This window comes from Dermacentor variabilis, chromosome 6, assembly GCF_050947875.1.
Source record: "Dermacentor variabilis isolate Ectoservices chromosome 6, ASM5094787v1, whole genome shotgun sequence".
Taxonomy (NCBI): domain Eukaryota; kingdom Metazoa; phylum Arthropoda; class Arachnida; order Ixodida; family Ixodidae; genus Dermacentor; species Dermacentor variabilis.
Window position 1 is genome coordinate 121,765,492 of NC_134573.1, and position 18,676 is coordinate 121,784,167.

Sequence of the window (18,676 nt, forward strand, 5' to 3'; positions counted from 1 at the left end):
CCTAGGCCGTCCACGCCTTGCTGGCAGCAACTAAATGGCTGCCATAGGTCCTCACGCAAAGCTAAACATTGAGGGCATCCCAAGGGCTGTAAAGGTGCTTCCAACAGCATCTTCCAGCACGGTGGTTGGGGCTCCGAGCTTAGCTGTGATGTTGTAAGAGGGCGTGCCGCAATAGAAAGTACACCTGTGAAGTAAATTCTATCATATAATCGTATGTACCGCGCAGCAGAACTCAGTACGATGATTCCTTCACATCGCCACAAGAGAGCATCTTTTCCTTACTTAAGTTCTCTGCAAGCTGTAATTTCGCGGCAAAGCTTTGCTGACTTATTTGTTCGATGCAAGTGAGGCGTATACCGGAGTGTGAATTAACTCCAACAGATGACTGCGAAACCACGTGAGCTAGTCATTGCATATGCAAGCCGCCAAAGCAAGTTGACACCGGCGTCGGTCGTAGCTTGATGATGATAAATATTCATTAACATTCCCTTTGAAACGGAGTGATGACACAGTCGCCTACCCAACATGGGCTAATCAGTTAATCCGCACATGCTTATCCATCTATCATTTTACCTACATCGCCCTAAGCTTTTATCTCATGCTTAAAACCTCTTTGCCTACATTGTACAATTGCCTGTGCCTGTAACAAATTCGGTCCTATCAATCTCTTCGGTGCTTTTTCCCGGCCAATACTGTAATTTTTTTGTTTACCGCGGCTGCTCACTGGTTAATGCTTCTATCCGCTTTGAGTGGCAGCGTTTCTTGAAGGTGGCCGTTACCTACAAATATCGCTGGGTTAACATATTCTCACTCCAGCAGGATGGGCTGAGTTGTCTCTAGAGTTTAGCTGCTGCAGACACATGTCTTATCCTGGTGCGAGTATGTGCTCCGGTATGTATTTAACGTTAGGCGACCAGCTCGAGCCTCAAATAGCAAAGCTCTGTCTTTTTTTGTTGTTATTGTTAAAGCGAAAGCATTATATGGCTCATGAAGCGGGAAATCCGGCAGTGCGACGGGAGCCGGTACAAAAAGTCACATGGTCAGAGTCACATGGCGATCGTCGTCGCCAACGTCTACAGCTGGCTCCGATGCCGCTCATCATTCCAGCGTGCCCATACGACACCTCCATCTGCGAAAGCGCTGATGGCATTGGCACGGGGCCAGTTGGTGCGGTGATTTCGGCGAGTTCTGTCATGCGCCCCGATGGACCAAACTTCGACGGAGATGGTACAAAAAGTCACGTGGCCACAGGGACCGACTGCGTATGTGGCTGGTCTATATATAGTGCCACGCATCCCGTCGCTGCGAATCGGTGTGGCGTTTCTTCGAGGTCTGTTGTGCGATTCAGTGTATGAAACTAGGAATTGGACTTCTCAGTGAGTAGCTGAGTCGGCCTCCTTTGGAAGTCCACGTAAATACGCGAACGACGCGGAGACACGGGATGCGAGAAATGATTCAAGGCAACGTGAAAACAGCATCATTAAGTTTCGTAAGACGAGTTGTCATCGCAAACACGTCGCAATACTTTCGCGTTGATCCATCTAGACATGCCTAAGTGCCCTCAACTTTTTATCGTTCAGATTTTCTTTTTCGATTTCTTTCTTGCTATTCTTGTAAATCTATGTGGTCTTCTTGTTTGCACCATTTGCATCTAATTTGCTGCCTCTATTTCTCTTCCTTTTCTTTTGATGATGCCTTTGGGTCCATTTATACTTTCTGTTACCCTGTGCTTGGTTGAAAAATTTTCTTCACCTCTTCTTCCATTCTGTGCTCATGCTCTTGAGGTACAAATATTTGTGTACTTCCAGCCGCTCACCTATATTCATCCCTATTTCCGGGTCTTTTCTCTAAACTTATTTTGCTCAGCGCTTCTCTGACTTCAAAAGATACCAAGAGTAAAGTTTTGTTCGTTCTCTGTTGTCCTCGCTTCTCCGTTGGAATTTGAAGCTTCTCGGACAATGATCGGCAGTTGATCAAATGAAGACAGGAAGCGATGGAGATCAGAAGTACAAGAAATATCTATAGTTGAACTTTTCTATATACATGGCAGGTAAAATAAGTACATTACAAACTTGAACAATTGAGAAACAAAGTCTCACTCTTGGACTGTCTCAATGACTGTTAAAGCCCAGACTCGTTTTAACTAACATAGTATGGAGGCTCACTGATCTATCAGCAATTCTGATCTCAGCCTAGTCTAACGTACATGGTACGGAGCCTCACTGATCTATCAGTAATCCTGATTTCAGCCAAGTCAGAGGGACAGCATGTCGTCCCGATTTTATAGCCCAAATATACAAAGAAAAAAAGGCGGTAGGTCCGTTGGCCAGTCCGACAGGTTCAGTTGCCAATCAGAGTCAACCGTTTCTTTAAGCCACAACCCAAAGGGATGGGCTTACTTTTAAAAATTAACATATTGGAAAACAAAGCTTTTTTCCTTGTTCCCTAAAACTCCGTTGCCCTCTCATTTCTACGTAGTCAGTGACGGGCTCAGCAAAACACGCCAGGCCCGAACAAGTTATCGCTAGGCCACCTCAAACCCCACGGGCGTCTCTAGGCCGCAAATGTCTCGGAAGCAGGGGCATCGACACCACGTAGTGCAGTTGCACTCAAGGTTTGTCCGCGTGGGAGGCTGATGACCGTCCTTGTCCTTCAAACTTATTGTATACAGGACAAAGTTCTCCGAGTGCGTGTTTACAAGACGGCGCCGTCCGAATGCACTCCTCACATGCGCACCGCATCTCTACAGCGTATACTGTAAGCTGGCCTTCAACACCACACAGGCAATCGCACCCAACATCCAAGGCTGCCGATTGCCTTCCGGACGCGTAGAAGAATAGATCCCCGCTCCGTATGTGCGGCACGTGGTCAAGGTTGCTAATCCCTCCTTAACCTCGGCGGCGCCTCCAATTAGTCAGGTATTCGGAAGCCAGAACCACAATACCGCGTACAGCGGTCCCCTTCAAGGCTGGTCTGTGTGGACTCGTGTGACCGTCGGCGGACTGCCACCACCGTGCGCACAATACCGACTTCCCGGAATCGGCACTCGCCCTCCTGGCGTTTGCCGCAACACGTCACCCAACACCGCGCGGTCCCTGTGACCCCTCATAACACAGAAAGGGTTGTCCCGCTGACATAGGGGGGGGGGGAGAAGTAAACCCCCTTTCTATGCACAAAGCACGTGGCCGATTCACGACATTTAAGAACACGAACAATCAGGGCGACCTTACACCAAGCGCATGTAACCCTGCACTACCGTATTTGTATTCTTACCATGGTCCCACAATGTTAACCAGACTGCCAATCTTTGTTTAACTTCCGGCACCGTGACGATATCTGCTTTTAAGCACGAATAGTTACTGACAAACGTTAGTACTGGCACCATTACTCATTTCCAAATTCCTTGCCCCACCTCACATTTATTATATCCCCAAAATTGTCTTTTTTATTACAGCTGCATTACACTTCCCCTTCATTATTAACTTATCTTGGTGGCTGCTTCTTGTCTTCATGATGATGAAGGTTTATTGGCATTCCCCTTTAAACGGGGTGGTGACAAATAGTTACGTAGTCTGCTGGGTTTAATGAGGTATACCGTTCACGTTTTGCATTACAGCATTTTTGTATACATCTCCATATTGTCCTTCAATATTTCTCTATCCTCTGCTTAGTGGCTATGGTGTTGGGCTGCTGAGCACGAGGTCGCGGGATCGAATCCCGGCCACGGCGGCCGCATATCAATGGGGGCGAAATGCGAAAACACCCGTGTACTTATATTTAGGTGCACGTTAAAGAACGCCAGGTGGTTGAAATTTCCGGAGTCTTCCACTACGGCGTGCCTCATAATCAGAAAGTGGTTTTGGCACGTAAAACCACATAATTACAATTTCTATATCCTCATTGTCGGCAGGGGCGGCACTAGCGGCAACTTATGTTCTTAAAGCAATCTTGTCCCGAGACATGGAAAGACAGCTACTGAGACATTTAAAGTTAACAGAATAGGTGTAGTATACTCCGTTGTACACCACTAGTTTGTGAGTCGGAATTTTTCAAAGTCTCGTAATCATTGTAATAACTTCAGGTAAGCTGAATATTCGTTAATCTCATTTGTCCACTTAGGATACACTTGCAAATATATTTTACAGATCTACAATACCTGTTCTTGGCGCACAGATATATATTTGTAAACTTGGGGCTTAAATTTTTTTAAGCCACTGATATACTGCAACGTCTGTACAAACCATCAAGTCATAAATCAAGATTAGGCTTCCTGCAGTCAGCAGGATACTTTTTTTTCTCCTAATTTTAACCCAATTTTGTCGTATCGATTCGTAACTTGTCTAATTAGAAAATTTTGCCTTTGACATGCATATGCAAGTTCTCAGCGATCGCTACAAGGAAAAAAACGCAAATATAGCCTTGAATGTTACCGTCATTCTTTGATAATGAAAAATGATCACATAAGCCAATTCAGTAGGGATATACTATAGTAAGAGGTGTACTACCCAGCCCTGCACTTCATATTAGCCATTGCATCAACTTGTTAAAATATTTCAGTCTTTTTCGGGATATAATTGGCATCATATTTAGGAACTCAATAGCTGTAATCAATTATGGTGGTAATTATGACGATTTCTCCAATGCTATTTAAGTATTCGCGCAGTGTTTCCAGAAAATATATTCAAATTTATAGGCCTTAAGTGCACGCGGTTATTAAGTAACTGAAGCGGATGTAAGAGCATATCGTCATTGGCCTGTGTTTAGGCTCCAGTTCCTCGTGATAGCGATCGACTGGCGGGATAGCAAGGAGATCAACGCAGCCTTGCCCATTCCGTAGGCCGCTACGCAAGAAATGTTTTGGGAAAAGGGGTCCTCAATTGGGCAACTCCTATCTCTCCGGTGTTAAGCCCAATGCGAAAGTAGCAAGGTCCTGAGGCTACCTTATCACATTGACGCAGTCGCCTCTTCTATTAATTTTGTGCCACCTGTATATGCTTTGTACCAAACGCATCTTTTATTTTGCTCCTCCACGGCTGTCACAACAGCGACAATGTTGAAATATAACGTGGTCTTTCCACAGCAAGAGACATCAAACATTTTCTCACATATGGTTGGTGCTTGCTGCAATTTGTGTTAACTCTCCATCATATAGACAATGAACTTGCAGTGATCGCCAGAACACGAACGAGCATGCCAATACCTCCAGGCTTTGTGTCTCAAGATATTGACTCGTGGCCTTAGCTACGTCCATCTGTCATGGGCACTTGCATAATTCGGGGCTGTACTCGATGATCATCTTGCCTAGTGTTAACGATCTTTCATCCTACTGTCTCCCTTTCTTGCAAAAAGTAGCGACTGCGCATGATCAGTATACTCATGCCCAGCTATGTGTATACATATATATATATATATATTTTTCATTTATGCCCTTTATCTCCGCCTTTTCGCGCAATATATAATTTAAGAAAGTGACTGCTGGGCACTTTTATGCATGATTTCTTTCGTAATTTCTGTGGAGCTGAATTGCAGCTACAGAATATTTTAAGAAGGTTTTGAGTAGATGTTTTATTGGGCTAATAGTGTAAGATCAACACCAAGTTGTATGACATATGAGAACGTTGAGGTATAAGGTCACCCAAACTCTTTCTGCACGCACGTGCTTTTATTGAAAGAACTTACAGATTTCTTCAACTTCGTTCATCCAGTGTGTTTTTCCTTGCTGGAAACTCGGTTTCAGACACCTGTACCAAAACAAAATGATGTACTTTTATCACAAAAACAGGTTATCGTAAGACTTGCTGTCGATTTAATACTGTGATATGAATTTTTCTACGAAGAAATTTAGTGCCCACTTTATTATACTTAGTGGCGTCATTGATCGGTTTAGTTTGTGATATTGAAAATTTCGGCAATTGTAACTAGGTAGCTCGAAAATGTTTAATGCTGTTACCCTGGATGCACTGTGTCGACAAAGTATCAATATGGCGCCGAACAGTGCTTCAAGGCAGCTGTGTTGAAGTTTCTGAAACCGCAGTGTACGCAGTGACGAAATTAAAAGAAAAGCATTCTAATGAAAAGGAAATTATTTTATCGGAAGGGAATAACGCTCATTTGACGGGCGAGCTTTGTCTCCATTTTCACAGCTTACACACATTGGATAAAATTAGTTTTCATTTATTGCCATGAAATATAGCCTTGCTCTATTTTATGATCATTATTGGCGGAGTCCCTGGAAAGGTATTTCCCGATTTGAACGCTAAAAAATTTTAAGAATGCCTCTCGACGAATAGCATGGTTAAACACATATAATAGAAAGTGATTATGCCCAGTTGTAGTTTTCGCACTACAGAGAGTTCACATTTTAGTTGTAGAAGTCGTATATCTTCTTCTAAGCTAATGGAGGATCTATGAAGCTATGAAGCATTTTCAAACAATAGTACATGACTGCTTTCATTGTTTGTAACGAAATCATTCTTTGACTGTTCTATTCCACTGTGATTTGTCAGCCACGATTTTGTAGCGATGCCTTCCACTCGACTCTTTGGCACACCCATCGTCCACCGTTCATGGCCGGCTCATCCCATTTGTAACGCGAGCGGAAAGTCGCTCTGAAAAATTACGAAGCGCGAAAATGAATAGCATCGGATAAGGCATCGGTACCAAATCATGGCTCAGAACTCTAACCTTCATAAACCCACAATATTTTGGGTCGCTGTTTTACAAAAAGGCAGGCTCAATTTACATGATTCCCTTTCTTTGAGTCTAATCCATCACTATTATCTGAAAGCCGGACGTTCCATTGCCAAGGTCCCAAAGGGATGACGTTTAAATTTGATGGGAGCACATACGTCCCATCTTGCATTTCATCCCAAGAGCCAGAAAATTACAAGAAATAGTAGTCCTAGTTTTCACTAAAGAGTCAAACCGTCAAATTAATATTACCTATTTCTTCATATGCATGCGTCCCACCGTCCACATTAGTACACATTTTCGTAATATAATTGGTAACAGGACAACAATCCAAGCTCACTTTCGAAGTAAGTTATTAGTAACTTGATACTGCTATTAGTTTTTTTTAATGTTTTCTCATTAGTCTAGAACACACCTGTCTCGCTCGCGCCGAGTTATATTATAATGGCAAGGAGTATTGGAAAGGATTGATGTGGCGATACGAGTATTCGCCAACCCTACGAGGCCTTTTACTGGGGTGCTTTCCTTGTGATGTCCTTCCCTTTTGAAACGAATGGCTTTGTTTAGCTCTTTCGCCCATTTTCGTGGTCAGTGATTGGTGGTCAGTGGCAGTCGGACTTTTACCACCAATAAAAAGGCGCCAGTTGCCCTCACGTCACGTAGTTGTAGGGCGTTTTCGTCGGTGAACGCCTCCTATAATAGCTCTTTGAGAGGAACATGCCCTCGGGCTAGTGCTTTCGTTGGCTTTGGTGGTGGGAGAGCTCGTGAGGGAGAGCCCTCCTCTGCCCCCGTCGTCCTCTCCCTCTGCGGTGGCTGCGGGAGACAGTTCCGGCAGCGGGTGAACCACCTTCCACGCTGGCGCTTGCGCCGCTGGTGACAGCAGACACGAATAAGTCGCTTATAGGTGTAGCCAGCTATCATGTGACTACAAATGTCCTAATTAATGGTTTTGTTACCTACGGAATAACGCAATTAAGCAAGTGCTAGCTAAATGTTCTCACTGCGGCGAATGCACGCCTTCAAGTGCATTATTGCTTTAATAAAGCCTATAACTTTCTAGAAGCGTTCGGCTATTTGCTGTCTTGAAAATTATATTCAATGGTTTTCTGTGCAGTTTTCTTGATCAAGATTGGGTAGTTGCTATGATGCACAACAGTGCGCATGAAAAAAAATCAAGAACACTTAGAGAGATCTCTAGACACAAAGAGCTTAGTGGAATCTAAAGACGTTAGCCCTGCTGTATGCAGGGCTTGCTACCTTAGCTGATATGTTTCAGAGGGTATGTGAGCTCTTACATTGGAAACACACAAGCATGCGGTTTCCTTTTCTACTCACATCGATAGATGGGTGGACAGGGGGCTCTGAAGCACTGTACTTGTTGGGGAACGCAGCGCTGACCAGGACGGCACACACGGCCCTGCATTGAGAACAAGAACATATCTCGGCGATTACCTGTCGTGGTTGCTTAGTGGCTATGGTGTTGGGATGCTAAGCACAAAGTCGCGGGATCGAATCTTGGCCACGGCGGCGGCATTTCGGTGGAGGCGAAATGCGAAAACAGCCGTGTACTTGAATTTAGGTGCACGTTAAATAAGTCCAAGTGGACCAAATTTCCGGAGTCCCCCACTACGGCGTGCCTCATGATGAGAAAGTAGTTTCGGCGCGTAAAAATCTATATATTAATTTATTTTTACCTTGGAGATTAAGCATCATTCAGACGTCGACTAGTATATACGCTTTATTGTAATTTTGAGCTCGTTAAATGACTCCGCGTATACGCGCTCACTGACATACTGGAATTAGAATATTGTTAGAGCGCAGAGGTCTCCAGCCGAGTGTCCCTTGGTGAAACCTTAACGGGTTTGATGATAATGCCATTTTAACGAAAAAGTGCGCGAGAAAGGTAGGCGAGAAAGAGAGAAACGACCAACACGGGCGCCCGTGTTTATCCTTTCTCTCTTTCTCGTCTACCTTTTTCGCGCACTTTTTCGTTGAGATAGAACCACACAAACTCTCCCAGCTCTCAGTTTTGATTATCATGCTCCAACCACTGTAATAAGAGGGCCTGAACACGGGATGGGGGTATTAATGTTTCTGTTCGTGAAGTTTTTAACATCGGTGCTTCTAAAGTGTTAGGAGAAAAAGAGACTAAAGGTAATATAATTTCATGGGTGGTCTTAGAGAAAGTAATCAACCATTTCAAAGTGGGTTATCTAATATACATCTCTATTGAAAGGTTCAGCATATTAGAACAATTTTTTTACTTGTTCATCATGACGGTAGTAGAGTTCGCGTGAAAGTATTTTTTACTATCTTGAAAAAAACTATGAATAGTTATCCTAGAGTTTTTTTTTTGTAAGAAGCGCAGTGGGTGCATAAGATATGGGGCGTAATCTGCAATAACTAATGCATGCTACTACGGCCGGACGCTGTGTCAATGGCAGTCGTTTGAGCCATTCAACGTCCTTACGTGGCGCTGAACGTCGCCTTCACTACGCTGTAGGGGGAAACGTATTAACGATAAGCATGCGTTCAATACCTGTACATTATCATATAGATCATTTAGTTAGCTTAAAATCATCACAAATGGTAGTGGCACACAACAGTAACGCTCCGTGACCCAGGTGCGTTATTCGGGGTGGCTCTACCAGCTACTACAGGGTGTCCCAGCTAACTTGAGCCACACATTAGAAATATTCAGATGCCACGTAGCTGGACAGAACCAAAGTGACTGTGTTTGCCGTCACTTGGAGATATTCAGATTATTATTTTTTTTCATTCCGACTTAATAATTAGTCTTAATTCATAAACTTCTCACATTTTATAATTAAATGAGAAGTGTCATTGAGAAAATTGTACAGCAACGTGAAAAACTCCCGATACAGCTTTCTGTTGCTCAATACGTGCTACATAGAAGTTTTTCCTAGCGTTAAAGAAGCCCGCAAATACACGCAAAATTGCCGCGCGATTGGCAGCCCGAGGCACTTTGTGTGTATTCGCTGGCTAGTTTCACGCTCGGAGAAACACATTTATATAGCACATACTCAGCAACAGGAATCTGTATCGGGAGTTCCCGATGTTGCTCTACAATTTTCTCATTTACACTTGTCGTCTAACTATAATATTTGAGAAGTTGAATAAATAATTAAGACTCGTTATCTCATTAGGCGGAATGAAAAGCTGTTATGAGTGCCTCCAAGCGACAGCAAACAACATCACCTTGGTTTTCTCCAGTTACGTGGCATTTGCATATTTTTAACGTATGACTCGAGTTACGTGGGACACTCTGTAGATTTCCATGGCTTCAGTAGAAAAACGTCAGCATCTTCTTGATCGAAAATGCACTGTCAAGATCCTGAGCCAATTTTTTTCGTTTATTCTTTCCCAGGAAGAGGGGAGGGAGGAGATAGCTTGCAGCGGGTGGTTGTGACAATTTCTCAGGTAAAGCTGCAACAGTGATCTGCGCATTCGAGCTACGACCGCGAGCGCAAACTTAGTGCATAGTTATATCTGCGCTCGCAATCGTCGCACTTCAAGCGCGGTTGAGTGGTACCCTTCCAAGTGGCGTTGAATGTGTGGCGGCGCGTGTGCGCTTTTGCAAGTGTTACCCTTGCGTCCGACTCTTTGTCCTGTTTCTAGATTGATCTTTCCAAACAATGGTATTAAGGTAGCTGTACCTTTAGAATCAGGATTTACTATACTCGTATTCTAGCTAATGAGTGTGAAAAGAAAAATTATATTCCAGTGTTTTTTTTTTCTCTAACATACCGTTAAAGCATTTACATGGCTTGCTGTAGATACACAATTATTGAGCTAACAGCTGCTCATATGGCGACTATTACTTCACAGTTTAAGCGTATCACGCCTGGTATTGCAATGGTGCATGTTACAGCGTGGACGACGACGAAGTGTCTTTTGATGCAGCGCTGTTCTTTCTAGATCCGGTTAATTTCTGTGAAAACCTAAATTCATCCACTAGTCCTTGCTCCCTGCTCGGTCGTGATGGAAGTGGACGACCCTGCACGTCTGCCGGCGACGGCGGCGTCAGAAGCGGCCACCTCCAGGAAGCTGGTCGGTCAGCAGAGCGACACCGACAGCGAGGACACCCATGTCTACTCTCTCAGCAGTGAGGACACTTCCGATGACGACTTCCAGCTTGTTCAGAGCCGCAGAGCGAAGAGAAGGAACACCAGGACGTCCTCATCGTCAAGCACGCAAACAGTGAGACAGACGCAGAGGCCGGACGCCAATACCATCATATTTGTGCCCCTGTTTCCCACCGTAAACATGAAGCTACTTAACAGGCAATCTGTGTCGATGTCACTGGAAGCCCTGGTGCCAAATGAAATATCGGACATTCGAGTGAACACTCGAAAAAATCTACTGGCGGTTGATGTCCAGCATGCGGCTGCTTTGACCACTCTAGGCAGCGTAACGGACCTCGACAGCATTCAGGTGTACTCTTACATCCCTCTGGGATCTGGCGTAGTCACCAGCGTTATCTATGCCGTAGATGTCGCCATCCTTAATAACGATTTGCCGATTCTTATCAAGTCAGCCAATGATGAGGTCATCGTTGATGTAAGCGGCTAGGCAGTTCACGCTGCGTGCAAATAGCATTCAAGGATAAATTATACCCTCGCATGTTAAGGTGGGACACTTCAGACATGCAGGGCGGCCTTTCATTGCAAAACCTCTTCAGTGCCGCAACTGCATGAAACTGGGACACGTGAGCAGCGTCGGCGAAAATCAGGCAGCATGCCCCCGCTGCGGAGAGCCCTATGCTACAGATAAATGTGGCACGACTGTAATGAAGTGTTCAAACTGCGGAGGATCACATGAAGCTTCATCGAAGAAATGCCCACATATTAAGAAGGAAATGGGCATCTTGAAAGAGATGGCAAGAGATCATTCATCTCATCGCGAAGCCGCCGATAAAATCAGGAAGCGACGTTCACGTCGCTGGCGCTCCTTAAGGAAGGCGCATGCCACTTCCTACAACACCACCTCCTCCTCCACCGCCCAGGCCAGACAATGTGGCAAGGAGCGCGAAGAGCAAGTCTACTGAGAAGCCCACATCTGCCGAATCCTGGCCGGCTCTACCGAAAAAACATTCACCAACACAATCACAGCAAACTTTCGCTCGACAACCCCCGACGTCTACTGTCGGTGATTTGTGCGACCAAGACAGGCAGGTGGCTGATATGCTACAATCGCTAATTAATACAATGTGCATTATACTGAACAAGCTGCAAACACCAGCAGCTCGAAGCGCTCTGCAAATACTGGATGCACTAAATCCAGTGCTTGCTAGCATCGTTTAAGCATCATGGCTCTACCAATAGTCTCCTTCCGCACTGAACTTAAAAAGGCGTCGATCTTTGAGTGGGATGCCAGGGGTCTAAGGAACCGGATATCAGACTTTCGCCAATTCATTTTTACAAATCGCTTCCCCATACTGGTCATTTGCGAGCCAAATATATCACATCAACTCCACTCAGACTGTCAGGTTATGAATCTTTCGTCTCGTCCACATGCGGTGCGCGCACGAAAGTGATCATCTACATCCGCACGGACTTAACATATGTCGCTAACGTGGTAGAGCCTCATGACAACAACCAATATGTATGCCTAAATGTCCAAAAGAAGAATGTGTCATTTACACTAATTGGAGCCTACATAGCCCCAGCGGGTCACCTTGACGGCGAACGACTTAAGAATATATCACTAATGAACAATGGCCCCTGGGTTATCACAGGTGACTTCAACGCGCATCCCCAGGTATGGGGAAGCACTCAAATTGACTCCAAAGGCAGGAGTCTCGCCTCCTTTGCTGCCGACCATGATTTGTGCTGTGTGAATGACGGCAGCCCTACATTTCTGCGAGGCACGACCTATAGTAGCTGCTTGACCTTAACTTTGGTGTCACGGCGCTTTGCCTCGAGCGTCCAATGGTTTACGGACATAGAAACACATGGAAGCGACCATATTCCAACACACAAAGATTAGACGAGTTGAGCAACGCTCCTCTACTGTCTTGCGTACAGTTGATTGGTCAAAGGTTAAGAACGATATGGATGACACATGTCGGGAAGGCCTTTCACACACTATCGAAGAAGCAATTGCAGAGGCATTAAAAACATCCATCTGCTCGCTTATAAGGTCAGCAAGGCGAATAGACTTGGACATAGAACTGGAGATGCTGCGTGCGGCACGCCGACAGGTGGAGAGGAGGTATCGCCGCATGAAGTCCGTCTTGCATCTGAGGGGTTCACGACGCATGCAAAAGAAAGTCCAACGTCGCATGGATAAATTGCAAGGTAAGCGATCGAAAGTTCTGTCAGTCGCTTGATCCCCGAAACTCGCTCTCGCACATATGGAGAACGGTAAGGGGTCTTCGCTCATCTCCGCAACAAAGGAAGCCCTTCGCTGCTCTGGCCCTCTACCAACTCTGCTCGGAACTTCAAGTGGCTGAAGAGTTCTGTGCACGGGTTGCTGGGTCCGTGGCCATCATTACTGACGCAGCATTGAATTACATCCCTGAGGCACGTGTACCAGAAATGAACCTGCTATTTTCACTCGAAGAGCTCGATGCTGCGTTGGCGACCTGCAGGCGTTCTTCGTCACCAGGACCTGATGGCATCACGTATGCTTCCCTATGACACCTTGGACATGACGCACGTGATGAGCTGCTCAACTACTACAATAAGTCTTGGCAGAACGGCGTCCTTCCTAAACAATGGAAATCGAGCCGCTTGATCCCCATTCTGAAACCTGGAAAGTCTCCGCATGAACTCTCATCATATCGTCCGATTGCGCTTTCGAGCTGCGTCGGGAAAGTGATGGAAAGAATGATTCTTGCTCACTTAGAATGGTGTCTAGAACGATTCAACATCTATCCGGATGCCATGACAGGCTTTCGTCGAGGTCGCACGTCCATCGATAACGTCATTGACATCGTAACATGGGTCCAATATAAAGAAAGCCTCAAGCGCCTATCTGCGGCGCTTTTTCTAGATATAAAAGGAGCATACGACAACGTGGCCCATGAGGCCATACTGAACTCACTTGAGGCTGTTGGAGTTGGTGGCCGGATATATAAAGGGATTCGGGACTATTTGACTGAAAGGCGTTTTTTCTTACAGACCGAAGACGGCCCAACTTCAGACCATTACATCTGCCGTGGTTTGCCGCAGGGTGGAGTGTTGAGCCCTAATTTGTTCAACCTCGTCCTGGTAGGACTAGCGGATTGCCTACCTCAGACAGTTCATGCCTCAATATACGCCGACGACATTTGCATCTGGGCCTCTGCGGTGACTTACCCTCAGCCTAGAGCCAGGCTTCAGCGGGCGGCAACCATGACGGCGTCTTATCTCCGAGAACAAGGCCTCATTGTGTCTACTGAAAAGTGCGCATTACTTGGTTGTACGCACAAACAAATGCCATTGTATCCTGTTTCCATCAATGGTCAAGCTGTATTCTACGTTAAGACGCATCGCTTTCTGGGCGTCATCATTGACCGCAACCTCTCGTGGAGCCCTCACTGCGTCTATCTGAAGAAGTTAGTCGCCATTGCTCAGGTCTTCAAATTTCTCTGCGGGAAAAACTGGGGTACGCCAGTCCATTCTATGTTGCAGATGTACAGGGTTTTGTTTCTCGGACTCCTACGTTACAGCCTACCAGTGTTGTCAAATGCATGCAAGACGAACTTTCGCGCCTTGGAGAGCATACAAGGTCAAAGCCTACGCACGTGTTTAGGGATGCCTCGGTGCACCTCAACGCCAGCAACAATCGCCATCGCGGTAGATCATATAATCCAGACACATGTAGCTGTCGATTCTCTCAGAGCGCACATTCGCCATCTGTCAAGGATCCCCGACCATCATTTGGCCTCCCTACCAGCCGAGAGACCTCAAGCGACCTTTTCACGAGTGATTAGCTCTCATCAAGAGTGCATACCGGCATCTTTTACACGGGTGGCGAAGCCTTCCTCTCCCCTCTAGTGCCTGCAACAGCCTCAAGTAAATTTTGCTATTCCTGGAATTACAAGAAAGTCCACTCATCCAGCGCCGGCTCTGAAGCAACTTACGCTCCTATTACTGCACCAGACGTATCATGACCACATTCATATGTATACCGATGGTTCAACCTCACCTACCAGCTCAACTGCCGCATTCGTCGTTCCAGCCAAGAACGTTACAGTTAAATTCAAATTGTCGCACACGACTACATCTGCATCGGCAGAACTTGCAGCTCTCCATGCCGCTATGACGTACATCACCGATGAGTTAACAGAGAAATGTGTCGTATTTTGTGACTCTAAGGCAGCCCATTCACAGTATCAAGTCTGCATTACGTCACAGAACTTACGAGCAGATGATATCTGACATCAGGGAAGTGCACCACCATGCTCTGGAAAGAGGACACCACATTATATTTCAAAGGATCCCTGCTCACTGTGACATCGTCGGCAATAACTTAGCTGACAAGGCTGCCCGGTGTGCCCACGAAGATATTAAGACGCGTACAACACCTTTGGCGAGGTGGGATGCTGCCAGACAACTTCGCCTACTTGCACGGAAGAAGTCACAAGATCTCTGGATTTCAACTGCCTTCAATTGCAGGTTACGTAAACTGGACCCCACGCTACTACAACTGCCATCTAGCCTTTACCGCGGCGAAACAACCTTGTGTTGCTTGTGGCTGGGAGTGGTGTTCACGAACGCATACTCCTACCGTATGGGAAGGGTCGAGAGCCCGATGTGCAACTCCTGTGTGTGCGAGGAGACCATCGAGCACCTATTGTGTACCTGCCCTCGCTACGATGTCCAACGCCTCTCTCTGCGGGCAACTTTACGGCGACTGGACTCCAGACCGTTCACCGAGTCAAAGATACTCGGACCGTTGCCACACCCGTCACTGGCTCGAAAAGCGATTCGTGCACTAGTGCAGTACTTCAAGTGCACCGGCTTAAGAGACAGGTTATAGTGTTCTTGTGTATGGTGTCCCCCTCACACATACTCAGTGCTTACTCTCTCCCTTTCTTCCTCTTTATATTCCCCTTTCCCCCAACCCCAGTGTAGGGTAGCAAACCGGATGCGTTTCTGGTTGACCTCCCTGCCTTTCCTATCCTTGTTTTCTCTCTCTCTCTCTCTCTCTTAGAGCGTGTCTCTAATATAGAATAAAACATGCTTTAATGCTTTATTAAATCCTAAAAGACGGTAATGCCTTTGGCTAATGGCGCCCCCACTCAGAGGACGCTGTTATTGACTTTAAAAGCGTAGTTGTATATCGCGCTAACATTTTGTTAGCTTTAATCTGAATTCTACTGCAGCCAGCTTGCACCAATAATGTTAAAAATGAGAAGCTCTCCGTGGCACATGCGAAAAGCAGCGCATACGCCGTTATTACCATAACGACGTACCGTACTTCACTATGTTTCTCCTTTTTCAAATAGCTGTTGGCAAAAAAGATAAAGAAAAAAGAAACAATGCATTCCCTTCCATACAGAGTGAGCACCATGAGAGTCAGGAGTAACCTGTGAAGGTTCGCGCGAAGAAGTGCGAAATGTTTGTTTGGATCCTTAGCCCACGCATCATGTATCAAAGAAAATGGCAATTTTGTGGATGCCTTTCGCGATTTGAAAGACCTGACGGCGCCTTTACTGCATAAGCTAAGCGTCCATACCGGCTGGAGTCATGAAATAAATTGCGTTTCCCCAAAGAATTGCCTTTCATTGCGTCAAACCACGTTGCAAATTTTTGAGTGTAACCTTTCGAATGCCCAAACTGAGAAACGTTCATCAAATTATTAACGTTATTAGCGCCTTTATACAGCGCGGCGGCATAGACGTCTCACTAAAAGTTGCGCAACCAAAATAGTAGCAAGCTGTAAGTGAACGCTTGTATACATCAGTGGGCAGTTTAGAAGTTATCAACCTGAAGAGCATAAACAGTGTATCATGGACAATGTATTCCATCAGTCGCTTTTACCGTATCTACGCGAAACGGACATTTCTGCGTGTTTATATCTAATTTCATTCTAAAGTTATCAAGTCACGTGGCTACCCCAGCGAGTAAAAGAATATCCTTGCAGTAATGCACGTATTCGCGCATATACAGACACTTAGGAGAGTGAAATATGAAAGCTTCACGTCGTGTGAAGAAACGATAAAGCACTTACACCACATCTGCGCCCGCCACCGGGCCGTGGGAATCCTCCCCCTCCACCGGGGAATCGCTGCGCCTCCGCGAACAGGGCTGGAACAAACACATGGTTAGGATATCGTCGTTTTGAAAAAACCCTCAGTTCCATGTGCAAGTGCGCGGAAAGCCTTTCCAGATCTGCCCTACGGCGCTTAGTGTACATTTGCAGTCTCTCGAGGTTTTACGAAACGCGACATATACCTACCTACTTGTTCAACATTCTTCCCTCGTTCACTGCCTCACTTATTCGACGTCACGAATATATTGAACCTTTCTTAGTCTTCACGTGATGTAGTTGCACAATAAATATTTTTTTTACTAGATGGAGAGAAAACAAATGTCGCAGATTTCCACACGGCGGAAGTCATTTGGCAGTACTGACCCAATAGTAACCTCAATTTTTGTTCTCGCTTTCTCAACCGAAGCAGAAAAGCAGGACGGGGAGACACAGAAAGTGGCAATGACAACTTTTCGTATTGAAATCACCGGTGTTGTTCCAGTCAATTCGTACCTCGAATTTCTTGTGACAGCATATAAACACACGAGGCAGGTAGTATACGGGTTGTCGCACGCAAATTGAGCCAATAATCCGAAAATGAAAGGCGCGTCGGTAGCCAATTGAACCAAACGCGTACTAATCGCAATAGTCTATAGTAATTCAGCCAATTTCTTTTTCACCATGACTCAATAATTAAGTTTAATTACCCAACTTCTTAATTATTGGCTGAGGACCCCAAGTACGATACACAGACTAGTAGAGCACCTTCAGAAACACCGGTCGCGTTGTTTCCTGTAAGATACGTCTCAAGTACTCATTTTTTCCGCGTTGCAAGCAAAGCCCGCTAAATATGAAAAAAAAAAAAGCCACGTGACAGAGCGCTTGCGCAGTGGTATCGTGCTGCTCTCCAGCGTACTCTCGGTGAACCAGGTCGGCTCCCGTCGGATGATGGCGCAAATGCATGCTGCTGGCTGAGCGCTGCCGAGGAGATAAAGAACGGCCTGCCTCTTCCCGGTCGCCAATCACGACGAAGCCGGGCTTGTTCACCCGGCACGCTTGAGAGCAGCACGATACCACTGCGCAGGTGCTCCGTCACGTGTTTCTTTTTCTTCAAATTTCGCGGCTTTCTTTGCAACCTCGAAAAATGGACTAGTGAGACGTATCGTACAGGGAACAACACGATTGGTGGTTTCTGAAGGTGCTCAATGAACATGCGTATCGTACGTGGGGTCCTCAGCCAATAACTATAAAGTTGGGTAATTAAGCTTAATTAGTTATGGGGAAAACAATAAATTGCCTGAGTTATTGTAGGCCAGTGCGAATAGTATGCGTTCGGTTCAACTCACTTCCGACGTGCTTCTCATGTTTAATATCTTGGCTCAAGTTACGTGGAACACCTTGTATTGGGAAGCCTTGCTTTGCTTAAAGCGTATTACATGCAACTATGCAAATGGCGGCACATGTTCAACACCAGGCTCAGTTGCTTGAAAAGCGTCTACACGGATTGAAAACTCATTTCCAATATAGTGAAAATTAACTTTACATCTGCGAAGATTTAGAATTAGCTGAATTACACTAACACATGTTGAATCAGTATTGACGAATACGTCTCGTATTGAAAAGCTTTCACGGCAGCCCGCCACAAACGTGTGACTAGAACTCACCTGCTGACAGCAGCGTCAGAGCTAATACCAAAGCCAAGTGCTTCATAGTGGCGTTCGTGGCACCCGAGAAACTGGCGAAGCAGGAATCGAAGCGTGCAGATTCTACTGGTCGTATCACC

At 45.8% G+C, this 18,676-nt stretch overlaps 1 protein-coding gene across 1 annotated transcript; it reads right to left on the reverse strand.

Moving 5' to 3' along the window:
• Positions 1–5,624: 5,624 nt before the first annotated feature.
• On the reverse strand, positions 5,625–18,655 carry LOC142585149 (uncharacterized). Its single transcript, XM_075695678.1, has 4 exons — positions 18,558–18,655; positions 16,873–16,949; positions 8,026–8,107; positions 5,625–5,741 (listed from the first exon to the last, which is right to left on the reverse strand). The coding sequence occupies exons 1-4, from the start codon at positions 18,601–18,603 to the stop codon at positions 5,734–5,736; spliced, it is 213 nt and encodes a 70-aa protein (XP_075551793.1). The 5' UTR covers positions 18,604–18,655; the 3' UTR covers positions 5,625–5,733.
• Positions 18,656–18,676: the final 21 nt, after the last annotated feature.